The sequence below is a fragment of the Amblyraja radiata genome, chromosome 3, assembly GCF_010909765.2.
Source record: "Amblyraja radiata isolate CabotCenter1 chromosome 3, sAmbRad1.1.pri, whole genome shotgun sequence".
NCBI classification, from domain to species: domain Eukaryota; kingdom Metazoa; phylum Chordata; class Chondrichthyes; order Rajiformes; family Rajidae; genus Amblyraja; species Amblyraja radiata.
In genome coordinates, this window is record NC_045958.1 from 35919797 (window position 1) to 35942434 (window position 22638).

Here is a 22638-nt window from a genome sequence, read left to right on the forward strand (position 1 = left end):
GCATACATTCCAAGAAATCCTCTTCCTTAGCACCCCTGCCAATTTGATTCACCCAATCTATATGTAGATTGAAGTCACCCATTATAACTGTTTTACCTTTGTTGCACGCATTTCTAATTTCCTGTTTGATGCCATCCCCAACTCCACTACTGCTGTTAGGTGGCCTGTAAACAACTCCCACTAGCGTTTTCTGCCCCTTAGTGTTTCGCAGCTCTACCCATATCGATTCCACATCCTCCAAGCTAATGTCCTTCGTTTCTATTGCGTTAATCTCCTCTCTAACCAGCAACACTACCCCACCTCCTTTTCCTTTCTGTCTATCCCTCCTGAATATTGAATATCCCTGGATGTTCAGCTCCCAGCCTTGGTCACCCTGGAGCCATGTCTCCGTGATCCCAACTATATCATAGTCATTAATAGCTATCTGCACATTCAACTCATCCACCTTATTAAGAATGCTCCTTGCATTGAGACACAAAGCCTTCAGGCTTGTTTTTACAACACTCTTATCCCTTATACAATTATGTTGAAAAGTGGCCCTTTTTGAATTTTGCCCTAGATTTGTCTGCCTGCCACTTTTACTTTTCACCTTGCTACCTATTGCTTCTACCCTCATTTTACACCCCTCTATCTCTCCGCTCACACATTTAAGAAACCCTTTCCCTTTAACTCCATCCTCGACTATCCCATTTGACACCCCACCCCCCTTATTCAGTTTAAAACTACCCGTGTAGCAGTGGCAAACCTGCCTGCCAGAATGCTGGTCCCCCACCTGTTAAGATGCAATCCGTCCCTTTTGTACAGTTCCCCCTTACTCCAAAACAGATCCCAGTGATCTAAGAATCTAAACCCCTGCCCCGTGCACTAGTTCCTCAGTCACACATTCAGGTCCCGTATCTCCCTGTTCCTGCTCTCGCCAGCACGTCATGTTGGAACTAACAGTGCCGTGGGAGGACCGTCTGGAGGAGGCCCATGAGAGGATGTTGACCAAGTATGAAGAGCTGGTCATAGACTACCGTAAGCAGGGCTGGAAGGCAAGGTGTATGCCCATCGAGGTTGGCTGCAGAGGTTTTGCAGGGCAATCGCTCTACAAAGCCTTGAGTGCACTGGGCATCAACGGAGTGGCGAGGAGAAGAGCCATCAAGAACACCACAGAGGCAGCGGAGAAGGCCTCGAGATGGCTCTGGATCAGGAGAGAAGGTCCATGGGGAGGAGCGAATGCCACCTGAATACAAGTCGTGGTCTGATCAACCACGGCTGGGTCGCCTGGGCGAGGGTGTCTGATGTTGAAAGACCCGAAACACCCAATGACCCCAGGTTACATCACTGATGATGTGTTCAGGAGCATCAATAGATGTATTTTTATCAACCACCTTCAAGAAAGGACACATCTGACTGCAGTTACTACAGAGATCTCTCTTTTGTCTGCCAAAGGGAATACCACAGCCCGGGTCTTCCTTATCCACTGTCTTCTAGTATGTGAAGTGCTTGTGCATTTTGCTTGAGCAACTAACACCCCAGCTGTATGAATATTGACTTCTCCAACTTCAAGTCTCGCTGGCCCTCCACTCCGCACTGGACCACTTGGACAACAAAAACTCATATGTCAGGCTGTTATTCATTGATTACAGCTCGACATTCAACACAATCATCCCCTCCAAACTGGTTACCAAACTCGCAGAACTGGGTCTCTGCGCATCCCTCTGCAACTGGATCCTCGACTTCCTCATCCACAGACCACAGTCTGTTCGTATTGGTGGAAATGTGTCAGCCTCGATGACAATCAGCACGGGAGCACCTCAAGGCTGCGTGCTCAGCCCCCTGCTGTACTCACTCTATACCCATGACTGCGTAGCGAACCACAGTGCGAACTCCATCATCAAGTTCGCTGACGACACCACTGTTGTGGGACGTATCACTGATGGGGATGAGTCAGAGTACAGAAGAGAGATCGAGCAACTGTCCATATGGTGTCCACCTGGCCCTCAACACCAGCAAAACCAAGGAACTGATTGTGGACTTTGGAAGGAGTAGGAGGGGGACCCACAGCCCCATTTATATCAACGGGTCGATGGTTGAAAGGGTCAAGAACTTCAAATTCCTGGGCGTGCACATCTCTGAAGATCTTTCCTGGTCCGAGAACACTAACGCAATTATCAAAAAAGCTCATCAGCGCCTCTACTTCCTGAGAAGATTACGGAGAGTCGGTTTGTCAAGGAAGACTCTCTTTAACTTCTACAGGTGCACAGTAGAGAGCATGCTGACCGGTTGCATCGTGGCTTGGTTCGGCAATTTGAGCGCCCTGGAGAGGAAAAGACTACAAAAAATAGTAAACACTGCCCAGTCCATCATCGGCGCTGACCTTCCTTCCATCGAGGGGATTTATCGCAGTCGCTGCCTCAAAAAGGCTGGCAGTATCATCAAAGACCCACACCATCCTGGCCACACACTCATCTCCCTGCTACCTTCAGGTAGAAGGTACAGGAGCCTGAAGACTGCAACAACCAGGTTCAGGAATAGCTACTTCCCCACAGCCATCAGGCTATTAAACCTGGCTAGGACAAAACACTGATTATTAATAACCACTTTCTGCTATTTGCACTTTATCAGTTTATTTATTCATGTGTGTATATATTTATATCATGGTATATGGACACATTTATCTGTTTTGTAGTAAATGCCTACTATTTTCTGTGTGCTTAAGCAAAGCAAGAATTTCATTGTCCTGACACATGACAATAAACTCACTTGAACTTGAACTTGAAGTAACCCTCACTTTCCCTCTCTCTCCATCCCTCCCCCTTCCTAGTTCTCCGACCAATCTGACTGTCCCCTGATTAAATTGTATTTGTGCGCTTCGTTGTCACCATCTCCTAGGCCAACAATGATCTATTCCACATGTTCCATGAACTGCATCCCCTTTGATGTCTCATTTTCGCACCTTACACTTCCTTATCTCTGTGTCTCCCTCCCCTGACTCTCAGACTGAAGAAGGGTCTCGACCCAAAACGTCACCCATTCCTTCTATCCAGAAATGCTGCTAGTACTTTTGTGAAAAGCTGCTTTCTGAATCACAATGTTGCATAGTTTGTTGTAGTGCTGTAAACCCGTCTGATTCCATCGAAGACCATGCAATGTTTTAACAAGGGAAAGAATGAGATCCAGATGATTTGCATTCCTTTGAGGAAAGTATCAAACTCCTGCATACATTATCTATTGATTCTAACTATCAAGCTAGAAATGTTACCATTTACCACAATACATTCCAATTTCATTAGAAATAATTTATAAAGCATTTTTTGAACAAGAACTTCTGAAGTTTGTGATTTTCCTTTCAGGGCCTCCACAAGTCTGGAAGATTAATACAAGATGCAATTTCATCCCTTCAGTGTAATTATGATTTTTTCCAATTGATTTGCAGCCTTGACTAATTCTTTAGCTACCGATCTCAAGTTTCCCAACAGCCAAGCAAAATTTTAAAAGACATTAAAAGAGCCCCAAGACCACATAAACATTCCCAAATCAGGATGAAGATTCTCATTAATAAATAATAATGATGATGCTGTGGGAAGTATCAAAACACACACAGCAACATGTTCTGTATGACAGTGTGTGAATTTGCAATGTTTGCTGGGCACTGCTTATTGTAAAATACAATTATTTTGAAATTTAACATAAATCTCACCATGTGTCAGTTATATTAAGCATAATAATTTTCTCGTATCCAATATACACTTACAGCAGCAATCACTGGTGAAACAAAACAATGAAATACAGTAAATTCTTGTTACAACGGACCACGTGGGGGGGAAGGAACTAGTGTTTGTCATTGTCTATTGTACGCTATAACCAAGTATGTATTATCATTGTATGTAGTTGAAACAAACATCTGCGGATGGTAGTTAATGCACAAAACGACACAAAGTGCTGGAGTGTCTCAGCAGGTCAGACAGTATCTGTGGAGAACATGGATAGGTGACATCAAGACCTTTATACTGATTCAAAGTGATTCAGTCTGCTGAGTTACTTCAGCACTTTGTTTTGCTTCACCTTAAAACTAGGCATCAATGCCGCTGGTCTGCACCAGCAAGGCCTTCTTCACTCACTGGACAGTCCAATTGACGCTGCTGTTGTTGCGGTTGCATTTTCATTCAAGTAACAAATTAATTCAGCGTTTGTTTGGTGGGGTGGGACAAATCTGGTGCACAAGACCTTTCAACTACCTTTGCTAAAGATAAAAAAATTAAACAAAATAGCTCTATAATATTTATCCAACAAAGAGTACCAATTTACCTTGTTGTGGTCATATTTGTACTGTATTTTGAGTGTTTCCATTGCTCTGATCATAGCCTGCATGGCAGTGAAGATATTCTGATAGACCAGCTTTGTGAAACCTCGTTTGTCTTCCTCGGAATACCCTGTACCATGGATGATTCGCATCTGTTTGATGAATGTGCTTTTGCCACTTTCTCCGGTGCCTGGGAAAACAAACCAAAGCAGCACAGAGTCAACAAATTTTATTTCTACTCAGCAAATCCCAACAGCAATTATACCAAATCAAATAACATTGAAGTCACCACTGCAATGACGGTTCTTTTAACTGAATACATTATTGAAATAAGCAAGTCTCTAACATGCTTTTATTTTGCTAATCAGTTTTGGAATTTGTATGCCTATAATGTATTAACTTTTACTTCAAATATAATTTAACTGAAATTCAATCAAAGCATTTTATGGGATTCAGCACATACTCCAGAGAGTCTGTGATTTTCTTCATACGCTTTCAAGAGCCTGGCGCACTAACACACCATTACAAATTAAAAACCAATTCTTGCAATTGAGCAATAATCCTGAGACAAGCAATGACGTTCGTCCTTAACTTTTGATTTCTGTTGATCTCTTTATCAGTTATATCCCAATATTATTTTAAAATAATAATTTTCTTTCGTATATATTTTTGTAAAGTTGTCGAGCTATTTTTAAGGTAAGAAGTAACGGAGGTAAACAAAGTTTACAGTTACTTAGTAGAGAAGTTTCTTAAGTTTGATATTTAGTTCTAAAAAATTATTATTTCTTTTGTTTCTTTTTTTTCCCCCATAGTGAACTCGCGCCATAACTATTTTGGTAATGGCTGGAGATATTTTATTTTTGTTATTGTTGTAAGGTATGTTACTGGTTCTAATGCAGAAAACACAAAGAAAAACAGACAGGGACAGATCTATTCAGGAAGACCGAAGTCTTGTAGATAAAGACACCCCATATGATACACAATTGATATGCAAAGTAACATAAGTAATGAGTGGCACGAAAAAAGGTTTGACATTCACAAGTTGGAATACTAGAGTAAACAACCCAGTCAAAAGAGGCAAAGTACTGGCTCGTTTGAAATCACTGAAAACAGATATAATGTTTTTGCAAGAAACACATCTAAAGAATGATTCTCACAATAGACAGGGCAAAATGGATAAAATACATATATTATACAACCTTTTCCACAAAGGCAAGAGGAACAGCAATATTAATAAGAAAAGGGATACCCTTCATTCATAACAAAATAATTGCTGACAAGGAAGGACGTATCTGGTCGTGACAGGGGAAATACATAATATACCCTTAACTCTAGTTAATATATACGCACCCAATATAGACAACCCTTCATTCTTCAAAAAGGTCTTTGCCCTTATACCTGATATATCTCAAACTAACCTTATAATAGGAGGAGACTTTAACACTGTTTTGGATCCATATCTTGACAGATCATCCACCAAAAAGATCCCAAGAAACAACTCAAGTGAACTCCTAAATACGTTCCTCAAAAATATGAATTTTACAGATGTATGGCGGATCGAGAACCCTGCTGGTAGAGGCTACTCTTTTTACTCCTCAGTACATAACTCATACAGTAGAATCGATTACTTCCTGGTAGATACAAAATTAATACCCTTTACAACAAATGTTAAATATCACAATATTGGGATCTCAGATCACAGTCCTCTCACTTTTTCGCTGTACTTGGAAAACATGACCTCATCATATAGAACCAGGAGACTGAACTCTCAGCTACTAACTGAAAAAGAGGTTTGTGAATATTTAAAAAACAAAATTAATACTTATTTTGAAACAAATGATATCCCAGAAACCACCCCTGCCACATTGTGGGAGGCCTTTAAAGCCTATTTGAGGGGATGTGCAATCTAATTCGAAATTGCAAGAAAAAAACAATATAATAAAAATAGAATTAGAAAAACAGATTCAACAATTGGACAGGGATAACGCACTCTCTCCCTCCCTTGATTTACATAGGAAAATAGCAAATTTGAGATATCAATATAATCAATTACTCTCTGCAAAAATAAACAAGGCGTTTTTATACACCAAACAAAAATACTTTGAATTCAGAGACAGATCGCACAAATTATTGCCACGACAGCTAAGAAAAATAGAGATTGACCGAACAATACATAAAATTAAGTAACAATGGAACAGCACTAACAAAATCCAAAGACATAAATGATAGATCCCTAGAGTTTTATTCCACCCTATATACGCCCAGATGCACCGCAAACTCCCCTGTCATGAATGACTTTCTTAATAAATGCAATCTCCCTAAATTGAATGAAGAATACAACTTTGATCTCCGTGTTATAGAAATTCAAAAAGCCACCTCGTCTCTTAAAACGGTAAAGCACCAGACCCAGATGGACTTCCAAGTGAATTATACAAGATATTTAATGATACTCCGACACCATATATATCTATAGATATATATATATATAGATATAGAATGTATAGACAAGCACAATTGGGCGGCGCTCTACCACCAACACTAGCTGAAGCAACAATTACAGTGATTCATAAGAAAGGAAAAGATGCCCAAGAAGTAAGTTCATACCATCCGATCTCACTGCTAAATATAGATGGCAAGCTATTTGCTAAAATCTTAGCCAATAGATTAAGCCCATTAATAAGTAAATTAATAAACAAAGATCAAACGGGGTTCATACCTAATAGACAATCTACCTTTAACTTGAGACGTCTGTTTAATATCATGTACACAAAAAGAGAAGGAAACAACGACTTGGCTATACTAATGCTTGACGCGGATAAAGCATTTGAACAGATTGAATGGCCATACTTATTCGAGCTCCTCAAGAGATTTAATTTTGGATACAACTTTTTGGAATGGATTAAGCTTCTGTATAAACATCCGACAGCACGAACTCTCACAAACCAAACGCTCTCATCTCCCTTTAATTTGTTCAGGGGAACAAGACAGGGCTGCCCCCTATCAGCATTAATATTTGCCCTTGCTATAGAACCTCTTGCTCAGAGTATTCGATTAGATCCCCGCATTCATGGTTACGACACGAAAGAGACTACAAATCAAATATCTTTGTACGCAGATGATATTCTCCTGTACATAACGGAACCTCAAACCACTATTCCAGTGATACTGGAAAAAATTAACCTGTTTGGTACATTTTCAGGCTACAGTATTAACTGGCATAAAAGTATACTGTTGCCAGTTCATACAATCCCCTCAGATACATTGGAGAATTTTCCTTTCAGAGTAACAACAGATAAATTTACCTATCTAGGGATTGAGGTTACAAAGTGTTACTCTTCCTTTCTACAGGCCAATTCCTTCCCTTATTAGAAAACCTAATAGGCAAAATCCAATTCTGGAAAACTCTTCCAATTTCCTTACTCGGAAGAGTGAATACCATTAAAATGATCCTCTTACCCCAGCTACTATATCTAATTCAGAACATTCCTATTTCTCTTACAAAAACATTTTTTAAGAGATTAGATTCGATAATAATACATTTCTTGCGGAATTACAAAACTCATAGGATAAACAAAAACCAGTTCTACAAATCAAAAACTAAGGGCGGGCTTGCTCTTCCAAATTTCAGATTATATTACTGGGCCTCCGCCATCAAGTCCTTTGCTTTCTGGCTTGACACCTCAAACATCCCTCTGAATTGGCTAAAAATAGAACAAGAAGATTGTCACCCATACTCAATAGGTACCATCCTACTACCTCCTACTTCAATTGATAAATCATAATATGGATTTAATCCTGTTATACGCAATTTGATACGTATATGAAAGCAAATCAGAACTCATTCTGAACTTAAACCTATATCTCTCGCTTTGCCCATAGCAAACAACCCCACATTCAAACCATCTATTTTAGATAAGAGTTTCTCTACATGGAGTGAATTAGGAATCCACAGTGTCAGAGACCTATACATCGATGGTACATTTGCCACCTTTACACAGCTACGAAAGAAATTTGAACTCCCAAATAGTAACATCTTCAGATACTTGCAAATCAGGGATTATATACGAAAGCATCTGTCTGGATTTGAAGTTGAGAGGCAGTCTCAAATAGATGACTGCCTTAAGACATCACCATATAAAGACAAATTCATCTCCTATATGTATGATGTCCTTCTATCAAGAACCTCTCCATCCTCTAGCAAGTATAAGATTAATTGGGAAAAAGACATAAATGTGCAAATACCAGATTAAATATGGGAGGAAAGCCTCAAACTTATACATAGGTGCTCAAACAATGCTAGACACTGCCTCATACAGTTCAAAATTATACATAGACTTCAAGGCAAAAAAATACAGTATATATCCAAATGTTTCTACCATATAACCATATAACAATTACAGCACGGAAACAGGCCATCTCGGCCCTTCTAGTCCGTGCCGAACACTTACTCTCACCTAGTCCCATCTACCTGCACTCAGACCATAACCCTCTATTCCTTTCCCGTCCATATACCTATTTCAATTTATTTTAAATGGTAAAATCGAACCTGCCTCCACCACTTCCACTGAAAGCTCATTCCACACAGCTACCACTCTCTGAGTAAAGAAGTACCCCCTCATGTCACCCCTAAACTTTTGTCCCTTAATTCTCAAATCATGTCCTCTTGTTTGAATCTTCCCTACTCTCAATGGAAAAAGCTTATCCATGTCAACTCTGTCTATCCCTCTCACAATTTTAAAGACCTCTATCGTCCCCCCTTAACCTTCTGCGCTACAAAGAATAAAGAACTATCTTGTTCAGCCTCTCTCTGTAACTTAGTTGTTGAAACCCAGGCAACATTCTTGTAAATCTCCTCTGTACTCTCTCTATTTTGTTGACATCTTTCCTATAATTTGGCGACCAAAATTGTACACCATACTCCAGAATTGGCCTCACCAATGCCTTGTACAATTTTAACATTACATCCCAACTTCTATACTCAATGGTACACAAAATTGCTGGAGAAACTCAGCGGGTGCAGCAGCATCTATGGAGCGAAGGAAATAGGCGACGTTTCGGGCCGAAAACCTTCTCAATGCTCTGATTTATAAAGGCCAGCTTGTGATAAATGTCACTCCTCAGATGCTAATCTTTTTCATTCCTTTGTATTGTGCCCTAAACTCACCTCTTTCTGGTCTGATATATTTAAGAATATCTCAGACATTCTTAACATCCCATTAAATTCAGAGCCCTTATTAATCATCTTTGGGGTATCTGAAATATCAAGACAACTTACAACTGCTCAACGACAATTCCTCTCCTACTGTCTAATTACGGCAAAGAAACTACTGCTCATGTCATGGAAAAAAACAATAGCTCCCAATTCCAAAATGTGGCTTCATGACTTGGCCAGTACATTACATTTAGAAAGAATCAGATATGTTCTAAAAGATAGAGTTAACCAATTTAATAAAAATCTGGCAACCATTTATGTCATTTCTTGCACAGAAGAATATTGACTTATAACATAAACCTATCTACACTCTAAACCATTCATTTTAATGAAATGATGAGTAGGGGATAGAAGACGAGAGAGTTAGAAGCTTTAGAAACAAAGAATTATTGTACTGAACTGCTCCCTATGTACTGTAGTCACCTTCTGCACTTTACCTATGTATTTATTTATTTTTATTTTTATTATCCACCCCCTTCATTATTTATTTATTTATCTATCTATCCGGCCATTTATTTATCTATTTATTTATTTGTTTATTGCCTTGTTTTTATAAACATGCCCGTCCATATTGTTTGTATAATACTCAAACGTTCTGTTTTGATCTGTACATTTGGGGAAAAATGAGCTTGGTATGGCAACATAATCTGTACCCATTTTTTGATGGCTCAATAAAATTTATTAAATAAAAAACAGGGTGCCAATACTCATATAGATCTTTAAAGACATTAAAGGTATGTGCTAACTTTTATCAACATAAAAAAATGTAGTGTGTAAGATACACTGCACTGAATGTGTAAGCTAAATAAAAGAAACATGTCTTGCATCAATTGCTTTCTATAGCAAGTGCCCCTATTTGGCAAGGGACAGCTCTCAATAAGAAAGCTAACCATGTCTTTTGTGGTACATCATCAACATCTCCTGCCAAGAAGAGAATGAAAGCAAAAATAACTTAAGCAGTTAAATCAAATGAGAATGTTCCCAAAGTAGGTCAGGCCTCATAATATACTAGAGGGAGGCTCAAAAACTAAAAATAATCATAAGAGGTGGTTCTTTACAGAAGTTCGTGCTTAAGATCACAGTGTAAAATCTGCACATTGAGTATGTAGAACAAAGGTTCCCTAAATACTTATTTGCTCAGAGATTCATGTCTTAGTCGCAACCTTCCTAAGAAACTGTATTGCACACTCCAGAATATCAGCAGAATTAGATCCTATCTGACAAAAGATTTAAACATTTACCTCTGCCTCAAATCGCACAGGGAACCATGGTTTAAACTGGAAACTGTTACAGCCTCATGCCCCAGCCACAAAAGCAAATGTTGCACTTTTGCACCCAAATGTGCATTGCAGGCATGATCTTTATCAGGGTCTACACCCCTGAGGCAGTTTGAGAATTTACATCAACTCCAGAGTACATCCCGTACTCTGTCCTCATCTTGTCAACATATCAGGCTTTAAACATCTTGAATAATTCCACAGCTATTTTACAGTTTAACTTGAAAGTTCATAAAACCACAGAAAATAATTGCCTTTGCATCTCAACTCTTTACTACCTTTTTTCCAGTTAATTACAGTGCCCTCCATAATGTTTGGGACAAAGACCCGTCATTTAATTATTTACCTCTGTACTCCAGTTTGAGAATTGTAATAAAAAAATTCACATGTGGTTAAAGTGCACATTATCAAATTCTAATTAAGGCCATATTTATACATTTTGGTTTCACCATGTAGAAATTACAGCAGTGTTTATACATGGTCCCCCCATTTCAGGGCACCATAATGTTTGGGACACAGCAATGTCATGTAAATGAAAGTAGTCATGTTTAGTATTTTGTTACATATCCTTTGCATGCAATGACTGCTTGATGTCTGCGATTCATGGACATCACCAGTTGCTGGGTGTCTTCTCTGGTGATGCTCTGCCAGGCCTGTACTGCAACCATCTTTAGCTTATGCTTGTTTTAGGGGCTAGTCCCCTTCAGTTTTCTCTTCACTATATAAAAGCATGCTCAATTGGGTTCAGATCGGGCGATTGACTTGGCCATTCAAGAATTGACCACTTTTTAGCTTTGAAAAACTCCTTTGTTGCCTTAGCAGTATGTTTGGAATCAGTGTCTTGCTGTAGAATGAAGTGCCGGCCAATCTGCTTTGAGGCATTTGTTTGAACTTGAGCAGATAGGATGTGTCTATACACTTCAGAATTCATTATGCTACTACCATCAGCAGTTGTATTATCAATGACGATAAGTGAGCCAGTACCTTCAGCAGCCATACATGCCCAGGACATAACACCCCCACCACCATGTTTCACAGATGAGGTGGTATGTTTTGGATCTTGGGCTTTTCCTTCTCTCCTCCATACTTTGCTCTTGCCATCACTCTGATATAAGTTAATCTTCGTCTCATCTGTCCACAACATCTTTTTCCAGAACTCTTTTAAGTACTTCTTGGCAAACTGTAACGTGGCCATCCATTTTTGAAGGCAACCAGTGGTTTGCATCTTGCAGTGTAGCCTCTGTATTTCTGTTCATGAAGTCTTCGGCGGACAGTGGTCATCGACAAATCCACACCCGACTCCTGAAGAGTGTTTCTGATCTGTCGGACAGGTGTTTGGGGATTTCTCTTTATTATAGAGAGAATTCTTCTGTCATCAGCTGTGGAGGTCTTCCTTGGCCTGCCAGTCCCTTTGCGATTAGTAAGCTCACGTACTCCCTTTCTTCTTAATGATGTTCCGAACAGTTGATTTTGGTAAGCCTAAGGTTTGGCTGATGTCTCTAACAGTTTTATTCTTGTTTCTCAGTCTCATAATGGCTTCTTTGACTTTCATTGGCTCAATTTTGGTCCTTATGTTGGTAAACGGCAATAAAGGTTTCCAAAGGTGACGGAAAGACTGGAGGAAAGACTAGGTGCTGAGAGCTCTCTTATACCTGCATGAAGGAGGCAATTAAACACATCTGAGCAATTATAAACACCTGTGAAGCCATGTGTCCCAAACATTATGGTGCCCTGAAATGGGCGGACCATGTATAAACACACTGTAATTTCTACATGGTGAAACCACAATGTATAAAAATACCCTTTAATAAAATATGACAATGTGCACTTTAACCACATGTGATTTTTTCTATTACAAATCTCAAATATTTTGCCCAATGAGTTGCAGATATCTCTAGTAATCCACAACCCATGCCCTGTAACAGCATCCACATATAATTAAAAATGATTAAGACCCAAGAAAACTAGGAAAAAAAATGTAATTGAAAATGCAAAAATTCAATAAGAGCCTTCAAATGACCAAAGATATGTAGTGATGCATAGCAATTAAAGCTCTTGTTCTGGAATGGTGTATAATGGAATTTTTTAGGGAATGTCAGAGTCATAGTGATACAGTGTGGAAACAGGCCCTTCAGCCCAACTTGCCCACACCAGCCAACATGTCCCTACTACACTAGTCCCACCTGCCATCATTTGGTCCATATTCCTCCAAACCTGTTTAACTGCTTCCTAAACGTTGGGATGGTCCCTGCCTCAACTACCTCCTCTGGCAGCTTGTTCCAAACATCCACCACCCTTTGTGTGAAAAAGCTACCCCTCTGATTCCTATTAATTATTTTCCCCTTCACCTAAAGCCTGTCCTCTGGTCCTCGATTCACCTACTCTGGCCAAGGGACTCTGTGCATCTACCCGATCTCAATGACAACATGATCTCCCAACTTCTATACTCAATATTCTGGGTGATGATGGCCAATTTGCCAAAAACCTTTTTAACTACCCAATCTACATGCAACTCCACCTTCAGGAAACTATATACCAGCATATCTAGATCCCTCTAGTCTATAACATTACCCAGAGCTCTACCATTCACTGTGTTGGTCCTGCCCATGTTAGACTTCCCAAAATGTAAAATCTCACATTTTTCTGCATTAAATTCCATATACCATTTCTCAGCCTCTTGGCATTGAGTGGCATTAATGATTATCTTACATTACTTTTCTATTTCTCTGTGGAACTTTGAGGTACTAGTGATAGACACAAAAAGCTGGGGTAACTCAACAGGTCGGGCAGCACCTCTGGAGAAAAGGAATATGTGACGTTTCGGGTCGGGACCCTTCTTCAGAACAATACTGGTCTTGAATATATACAATTAGAATGCTGATTTTTATTTAGACTTGATCTAATGGGATCAACTTTACTATTTGATTAGTCAGGAAGCAGATGTTTTATATTAAATTATTTTAAGCATTGAGGAGCGAATTAATTAAAACTGGCCACAGGTTTGGTATTATACACTTGGTATCACAAACTACATGTGATTATGTGTAAAATTTCCACCTGAATCTTTCTTTCCAATTTTAGCATTTGTCGTCTAATTTTCCCAATTTATGCACAATGCTTTCCAGTAAGAACAATGATTTTTATTCATTCAAGGGATGTGGGCTGGGCTATTATTTAATTGCCTTTGAGAGGGTGATGGCGAGCTCCCTTGACAACAATAAAAATGGCAGAGTTATGGACAGTGATAAAGGTTGGTTGTCCTAGGATGCAGCAGGTGTTTAGATTGGACAAGCAGGAGATGCTGCATTCTGGGAGGTCAAATCTAAGAGCAGCATGGTCGGCAAAGACATTATGGAACAAAGAGCTTGTTCCCATGCTGCACCTTTTTTAAGTGTTCCTGCTCTGGTGTCCTGTGTCTGAGACTGACTGAGAATTACATCCAACCATATGCCATTGTGTAGGAATGGATGCAACCGATAGATGGCTTCCCTACTGCCCCGCCGCAGCTGCCCCCCCCCCCCCCCCATTCTCGTTTACTCCAGTTTAGCCACATCTCCTTGATGCCTTAGAATGCAACAAATGCTGTATAAATATCAAAAGATGGTGATTCCAACTCTACCTCTGTAGTTCAGCTCTTTTATCCATGTTAGGGTCAATGCTGTAATGAGATCAGGAGCTCAATGAGTTTGGTAAAATTCATCTGGGCATCTGTGAGAAATATGTTGCTGAGCAAGTGCCACGAGATAGTATTACCGATTATCTCTTCCATCATTTTGATGATTGAGAGTAGTTTAATGGGGCAGTAAATGTCTGGGTTGGCTTGTCTTGCATTTTGTGGACATGACAAAGCTGGGCAATCTTCCACATGGTCAAGTAGATGTCAGTTTGTAGCTGTACTGGAAGAGTTTGGCAAAGGGCCTAAATATTGGGACACAGTCTTCTGTAATATTGCCAGAACGGTGTCAGGGTCCATTGTATGAAACTAACCCTTAGATAAATTGCAGCAGTATCACCAACTGCACCAAACGTTGAAAACTAATGACTGTCACTTACATTTATGAGCAAGATAGGTGCAATTTAAGATCTGTGGTACTTGTAGCAGAATAATGCCCAAATAACAACAGTTTGATGCGAATAATTGAAAATATATGAAAATGGATCTGTATAACACATGAAATTCTATTTTTTATTTAAGTTTATGACAATACATTTATTATAACAACCGCTCCAAGAGATAAATAAAATGAAACAAATGTTCTTCACCTCCTGATTAAGAGTCTTTACTGCAGTATGGAAACTGCATACAACCTCAGGTGAATTCCAAAATTTCTCCAGACCATTTATTTCATATTCACGTAAAAATAATTGTATGCGGCCAGATATGCTTCAGCATCATGGTGAAAGTTAGGAAGCAGACACAAAATGCTGGAGTAACTCAGCAGGTGAGGCAGCATCGCTGGAGAAAAGGAATGGGCGACGTTTCCTCAGACTGATCACACTGTTATTTGACTTATTTAACTCCTCCTCAGGACCTATAAAATCTCAGAGACGTCAATTGTTTCTCCATCAACAGATACTGCCTGACCTGCTAAGATTTTCCAGGGCTTGGACTTACCATCGGGGCTGATCCCTTGCCTGGGATCGCTCCAACTGCGTCCTGCGGATTTCACTATCAAGGGCTCGCAGTCTCGGGAGGGACCGAGACGGGAGCTCCGGAAGCCGCACAACGTTTGACCAGCCCCGACCCGGGGTCCGATTGGCGGCGCGGGGGAGCTGAGATATTCCCCCCCCACCCCACCCCACCGATGCAGAAGCTGATCTCCCCGATGCGGAGCGCCCGACCGCCGGCTACGGGAGTCAAGATCGTCCCGTCAATGGAAGGCTCGAGGCCCCCGACCGCGGGAGAACAAAGAAGGGAAGAGATTTAACTTTTTTTTCGTCTTCCATCACAGTGAGGAATGTGGAGGAGTCACTGTGGTGGATGTCTATGTTAAAATGTATTTTGTGTGTTCTGTTGCTGCTTTTTATTTGTATGACTGACTTGGCAAATGAAATTTCTCGTATGTTGCAAAACATACTTGGCTAATAAAGTATTATTGTATTGTAAATAAATGCAAAGTGGTTGACATTCATCAAAATGGTGCAATTACAAATCAGCGATCCATTCCATTCAAATCATGCCTCTATAACATTTAACCCGAGTAACAATTCTTTTTCTTTCAACTTCTCTTGATGCACAGTGGTTCATTGCTTCAATCCATGAAACTGATTGGTTTGGCTCAGAGTCTGCTGCAGAAACAGGAGAGTCTGGGATTAGACGAGTGACCATGAATCCCAAGGAGCAGTCAAGAGTGAAGACAGAGACTTTGGGATCAGGCAGGAGTCAAGTCAAAACATCTTACCCATTGCAAAATTCACGGCTCAGAAAGAGCCACAACCATAATATCAGTATGATACAGGCTTCCATCACTTGGCCCATTAAGTCTGAGCCAGCTCTTTGCTTAGGAACCCCACTAGTGGCATTACCCTGTAGCCCTAAACAAATATTTTAACTTTAGTTTAGTGCAGTTTAGAGATGTAGTGCTGAATTAGGCCCTTTGGCCCACCATGTCCGCATAAACCAGCGATTCCTGCATACTTACACTATCCTACACACACTATGGACAATTTATCATTATATCAAGTAAATTAACCTATAAACCTGTATGTCTTTGGAGTGTGGAAGGAAACCGGGGATCCCGGCGAAAACGAATGCAGGTCACGGGGAGAATGTACAAACTCCGTTCAGACAGCACCCGTAGTCAGGATCCAACCTGTGTTTCTGACGCTGTAAGGCGGCAACTCTACCTCTGCGCCACCCTGCCGCCCCTTGTGCAAATAAAATCCTTTTTGATGAACCAGTCTGAAGAAGGCTCGACCCATAACGCCACCCTTTCCATCACTCCAGAGATACTGCCTGTCCCGCTGAGTTACTCCAGCATTTTGTGTCTACCTTTTTGATGAAACTTTTGCACTATCTTGTAGGTAGAAATCCAGATCATAATCACACTCCATGTAATTTATTATCCATATAACCATATAATTACAGCACGGAAACAGGCCATCTCGGCCCTACAAGTCTGTGCCGAACAACTTTTTTCCCTTAGTCCCACCTGCCTGCACTCATACCATAACCCTCCATTCCCTTCTCATCCATATGCCTATCCAATTTATTTTTAAATGATACCAACGAACCTGCCTCCACCACTTCCACTGGAAGCTCATTCCACACCGTTACCACTCTCTGAGTAAAGAAGTTCCCCCTCATGTTACCCCTAAACTTCTGTCCCTTAATTCTGAAGTCATGTCCTCTTATCCTCACATCCATACTGTATCCTTTCCCATCACTTTATATTCGTGCTACATGGCATTGATCCATCTCCCCATGGTAACAGATTCCATATCCTTCCATTCCTTGTGTATCCATATTAGTACCCAAAAGTGTCTTTAATCCCACTGTCCCAAGCAGCGTGTTCCAGCAACTCACCACCTTCTGTAAAAACAAAACTAACCCCGCACATCTCCTTTAAAATTTGCCCATCACTCAAAACTATGCCCTTTGATTTTTCCATCCTGAGAAAATGATTCTGACTATCTACCCTATCTGTCTCTGATAATTTTATATATTTCCATCAGGTCTCCCCACAACCTCCAGCATTCCAGCAAAAACAATCCAATTCTGTACAACCTTTCCCTGTAGTTAATATACCCTGATCCAGGCATCATTCTAGCAAAACCTGTCAGCACCTTTCCCAACGTCTCCATATCATTCCTGTAATGCAGCGACCAGAACTCCATGTAACGCTCCAAATGCGGTCTAACTAAAGTCCTATAAAGCTGCATTATAACTTCTTGGCTCTTATACTCAAGAGTGTAGATCTATGAGAGCAAACATACCATAAGCCTTCTTTACAACTCTCTATTCGTGTTGCCACTTCCAGGGAGTTCTGGACTTGGATCCTAAGATCCCAATGTGCATCAATGCTGTTAAGGGTTATATAAGGGGGCGGGACATGATGATTCAGCACAATGATTGGAGGAGGGAGGTGTCGGTCAGTGGCGGAAGTAGGGGGGTGGGACTGAGGGCAGAGCGTGGTGATTGGAGGTGGGAGACGTCCTGGTGGAGCAAAGATCATAGAGAGGAGCTTGAATCGGCCCGCTTGCGGGGCCTATCATCGCCTGGCCCGGTGTGGCTTAAAATCGGCCACGGGATCTTCCATCGCCCTGCGGTCAAATTGCTGCGTTGAGGCTCCTGATGTTGAAGCCCCCACCAGGCGATGGAAGATCCTGTGGCCAGTTTTAAGCCGTGCCGGGCGATGAAAGGCCCCTAGAACGGGCCTATTGAAGCCCGATTCGGGGCGGACGAAGCTGCTGTTGCTGGAGTTCGGAGTCGGTTACCAACCAGGTCAGTTCCCGATGTTACCGTCCACAGGGCCCATGGCCGAAGCCTCCGAAGTCTCGCGTGTGTGCGTGGTCATTAAGAAAATGTGTCGTCTCTCCTCCCCCTCCTCCCCCCCCCCGTATGGCGTGGCGGTGACATGGCGTGATGCGTATGACACGCGGTGGGGTTTTTTTCTAAGTGTCGCAACATTTTGTTTTGGTCGCCGCTGGATTTTGAAATGTTCAAAATCTTTTGGCGACACTGATATGACGCCGGATAAATCGCGGTGGGACAGGCCCTTAAGTGTTTTTGCCACTTGCAAAAATGTATGCACATATACACCAAGGTCTCTTCATTCCTATAGCCTCAGGATATGTTTTCCTCGATTGTCACTTTTAAAAAGCATACCAATAAACAAGAGTTTAAAATGAGTAACCTGGTATGTTCTTACAAGCCTTTTTGAACAAATATGTCGCATGTGTTATTTCTCAATGTTTTGGCACTGCCCTTGTAACTGGTTAAGGGCTAAGTCTTTCTGAAATCTCCAACAGGGCTTCCCACATTAACTCTCTCTTGGAACAAATGGTATTTACTTTAAACAGATCCAGCCTCTAACGACATTTTGCTTATCAATTTTCAATTATCTGTTATCCATCCAACATCCAGTGAATGTTTGGCTAATTCTCAAACTTGATAAAGACAGCGACAATGTATTCATTTAGTAAATTCAATTCCTTTTACCTCCTCACTCAGTGTTCTTGCTCCAATTATTAATCTGACAAGCATCATACATCTATTTTTGTTTCGTCATATTCTCCATGATTTTTCTTCTTTCAGGAAACTTTGTCAATTTGTATAAATGACAAATGTTGTTTAAAACAAAATCCCGTGCTTTGAAGGTCACCCATACTTTCATGATATTTTTACTTTCCAATGTTGGATTTCATTTTATGTTGATCAAATCCACGCTCATCCATTCAATTTATCTTCCTCCAATTAAGGCGTTTCATTTCAGATCGACCAAAGGGCCTTCTAAAGATTTCAGCTCGAGACTGAAGTGTCTTCTAATGCTTTTAGTCAAATACAAAGAGTCTTCTAACATTACATTTTTTTTCTCTTTCCATGGGTGCTGTCCAGTGTTTCTCCTTTTATTACTTAAGTCTCTGCTGTGATTTTACTGGGCAGTTAGAATCATAATGTAAGATCAACTTAAAATTGACACATAAAGTTTTTGTTGCAAGAAATAAATTGATTGATATTTCAAGAACAGTATATTTTTTAGCAAAAGCAGCTGCTGAAGGGGAAGCAGCCAAACTAAAATTCCATATAATACACTTAGTGTAATTGTTACATATAATTGCAAGTGTTTTTTGACTAAAAGGCTTTTTACTCAATAGTCATGCGCTGTTCTTCATTAAGAAAAATGTAATTACATTTCTGCAAGGCGTATGATATTTTTGTTGCTTGCTTCAGCAAAAGCTTGCTGTCCCACTTAAAACTTTAGATATTACATTTGTACAGATGGTGAAATTTCTCGATCACACTTTTACATGCAGGGGTGGGGAGAGAAAAGGAAAGAAAAACAAAAACAGAAGTTTCGTTTCAGTAGAATTGAGATTCAGCTACCAATTTAAAAATTAGTACAAAATGTTTTTCAAAACTGGCTCCTCATATTTCCCTGGCCATGCATGATAAAACTCACGGTGATCACTATATAATTTACTGGGCAGTTTCTGTGAAAATTCTGTGAAAATTCTGTGAGAATACAGTCCATTTTACTCATCTGGGATTCTTCATTTTCCAATTCTTCATGTATTTGTCAGTGTCACTAATGAATTCATTGTTTCTTTCTCCTGAATAGTTTCAGCTTGCATTCTGTCCTATTCCACTTTTCTATCTGTTTGTTCCTTGCAGGTTGAGGATAGAAAGTGGTAAGATGCCACAGATCACAGAATTCACAAATTCTTGAACATAGATTTGGCAGCAGGCAGTACTAAATGGCCGTCTTCATAAGAGACAAAATGATAGACATTCATGAAGAGAAAACAAAAGCAGCCAACAAGAGAAATGTAGTCGTATTGAAGGAATGCAATTCCAAAACCAAAATGCAAGGCAGGTGGAAGCAAAAATAAAAGATTTTAAATCAGGAGCAAATAGCCTCACAACAGATCTTTTTTAATGACTTTCCCTTGCTATACGCTCTATAGATTTTACATATTTATTCAGAAAATGAGGATACATAGGTGACTAAAGTTATTAATCATTGTAATCTCTAGTTCATTTTGCATCAATGCACTAAAGTTCTGGAAACTTGTAAATGCCATTATTCGGCAAAATATTAAACCAAAGTCCTGCCTGCCAGTTCAAGTAAAAGGTCACATGACAATTTGAAGGAGCCAAGAGCCCGATTTTCTGGTCGATCTTTGCCCACCAACTTCCAAAAACCATGTGCTATATGTGCTATAGAAAACTTATGTGCTATAGAAAACAATCCAAATATAAAATTGAAACCCAAATCAAAATCTTTTCACCTCTCATTTACTCTGCCGTCTTAATCTGCTTCCTCCCATCTTGTGCAGCTGAGCCACAATAGGAACAACTCACCACTGGCATCAACTGAAAAGTATAGATCCTCATTCACACTACCTCTCATGAATTTGGCAGACAAAAATCAAACACAAAACGCAGATGCTGGAAATCTGAAAAACAGATCTGGCAATCACTAATCCTGTGCAATGATTCTCTGCTCTGATACAACCCCCAACCCCAGCGCATGGAAGGCTGACAGCCACACTCAGGGGTACAGGCTAAAAGCTGCCAACGCAGCGCTGTATGGGCCAGAGGTGGCCAATGAACAAGGTTGCCTATCCGTTCCACTGGTTCCTGACCTCCAGTGACCTACTTTTCCTGAACAACGTCACCTTCTGTGGGCAAAACACAAAGTGCTGGAGTGATTCATGGGTCATGCAGCATCCCTGGAGGCTATGTTGACAGTTGATGTTTCACTCAAGATTCCAGCATCTGCAGTTCCTTGCTTCGCACTCCTTGGGAGCATTGACAAGATTGGGTGCCATCCTCGTTGGCCCCTTTCTTGAAGAGAGTACCCCACCTTCTGTGCTTACAATGGAAGCAGCGAACCTGAAGTGTGTCTGCAGCACCCGCCGCATGCTCCGTGTACAAGTGTCGGAAACTTCAGCAGTTAGGCCTGGGCAACTTTATCACCATCGCCCTGGATTTTTATTCTCCAGACCCATTCAGCAACACCTCACCCAGCAGTCGCACATAGACAGGCATTTAAGCACATCAGTTCGATCAACATAATCCGATGTCCACAATGGGGAAGAGGTGAATCTGACAGAATCCTAACACACGGAAGGTCTGTTCAGAAACCTGATAACAGAGGGGAACACTGGTGGTGCCAGGCAGGAGCAGGAGGAATGACTGGGGTGGGACAAGTCTATGATCAAGTTGACTGCTTTTCCAGTGTGAAGTGTAGATGCAGTTATTGGTGGGAAGTCCAGTCTGTGTACCAGACCTGGCTACATCTACAACTACAACTCTTTGCTGAAGGGCCTGTTCTTGTGCTGTACTGTTCTATAATTGAAAGGAGAGTGGACGCTGGCGCGCTTTAGCTGCCGCTGCTCTCTCTTCACATTGTGTTTTTGATTTTTTGTTTTTGAACTGAATTCTGTTTTTAATTTGTGTTTCTGTGATGTCTTTTTTATTTATTTTATTCTGATTATATGTTTTTTATTCCTGTTAATCTCTGTAAGGTGTCCTTGAGATGTCTGAAAGGCGCCCAAAAATAAAATTTATTATTATTATTATAATTTGTCAAAAAGCATATTTATGCATTTATATTTCCTTCAGAAAATATTGAATAACACTCTCTCCCATACTTTTGCAAAATCTTTTTTGCAGTTTTACATCTGCCAGTCTCTCACAGGGTCATGTTTAAGACAGAACTGCAGATGCCGGAATTGCAGGTAGATAAAAATTGCTGGAGATACTCAGCGGGTGAGGCAGCATCTATGCAAAGAAGGAATAGGCGACGTTTCGGGTCGAGACCCTTCTTCAGACTGATGTCCGGGGAGGTGGGGGGAAGAAAGGAAGTAGGCGGAGACAGTAGGACTTGCGGAAGTACTGGGAAGGGGGAGGAGAAGGAGGGAGAAAGCAAGGGCTATCTAAAATTAGAGAAGTCAATGTTCATACCGCTGGGGTGTAAACTACCCAAGTGAAATACGAGGTGCTGTTCCTCCAATTTGCGCTGGGCCTCACTCTGGCCATGGAAGAAGCCCAGCGCAAATTGGAGGAACAGCACCTCATATTTTGCTTCGGTAGTTTACACCACAGCGGCATGAACATTGACTTTAATTTTAGATAGCCCTTACTTTCTCCCTCCTTCCCCTCCCCTTTCCCAGTTCTCCCACAGGTCCTACTG

The 22638-nt window shown here is 40.8% G+C and overlaps 1 protein-coding gene across 1 annotated transcript in view; it reads right to left on the reverse strand.

Moving 5' to 3' along the window:
* LOC116970916 (guanine nucleotide-binding protein G(q) subunit alpha) overlaps positions 1–22638 on the reverse strand; it is a 163632-nt gene that overhangs the window by 74891 nt on the left and 66103 nt on the right. Inside the window, exon 2 of the mRNA XM_033017587.1 lies at positions 4294–4478. Within this exon, the coding sequence (XP_032873478.1) occupies positions 4294–4478 (185 nt within the window). The remainder of the gene's footprint in view (positions 1–4293; positions 4479–22638) is intronic.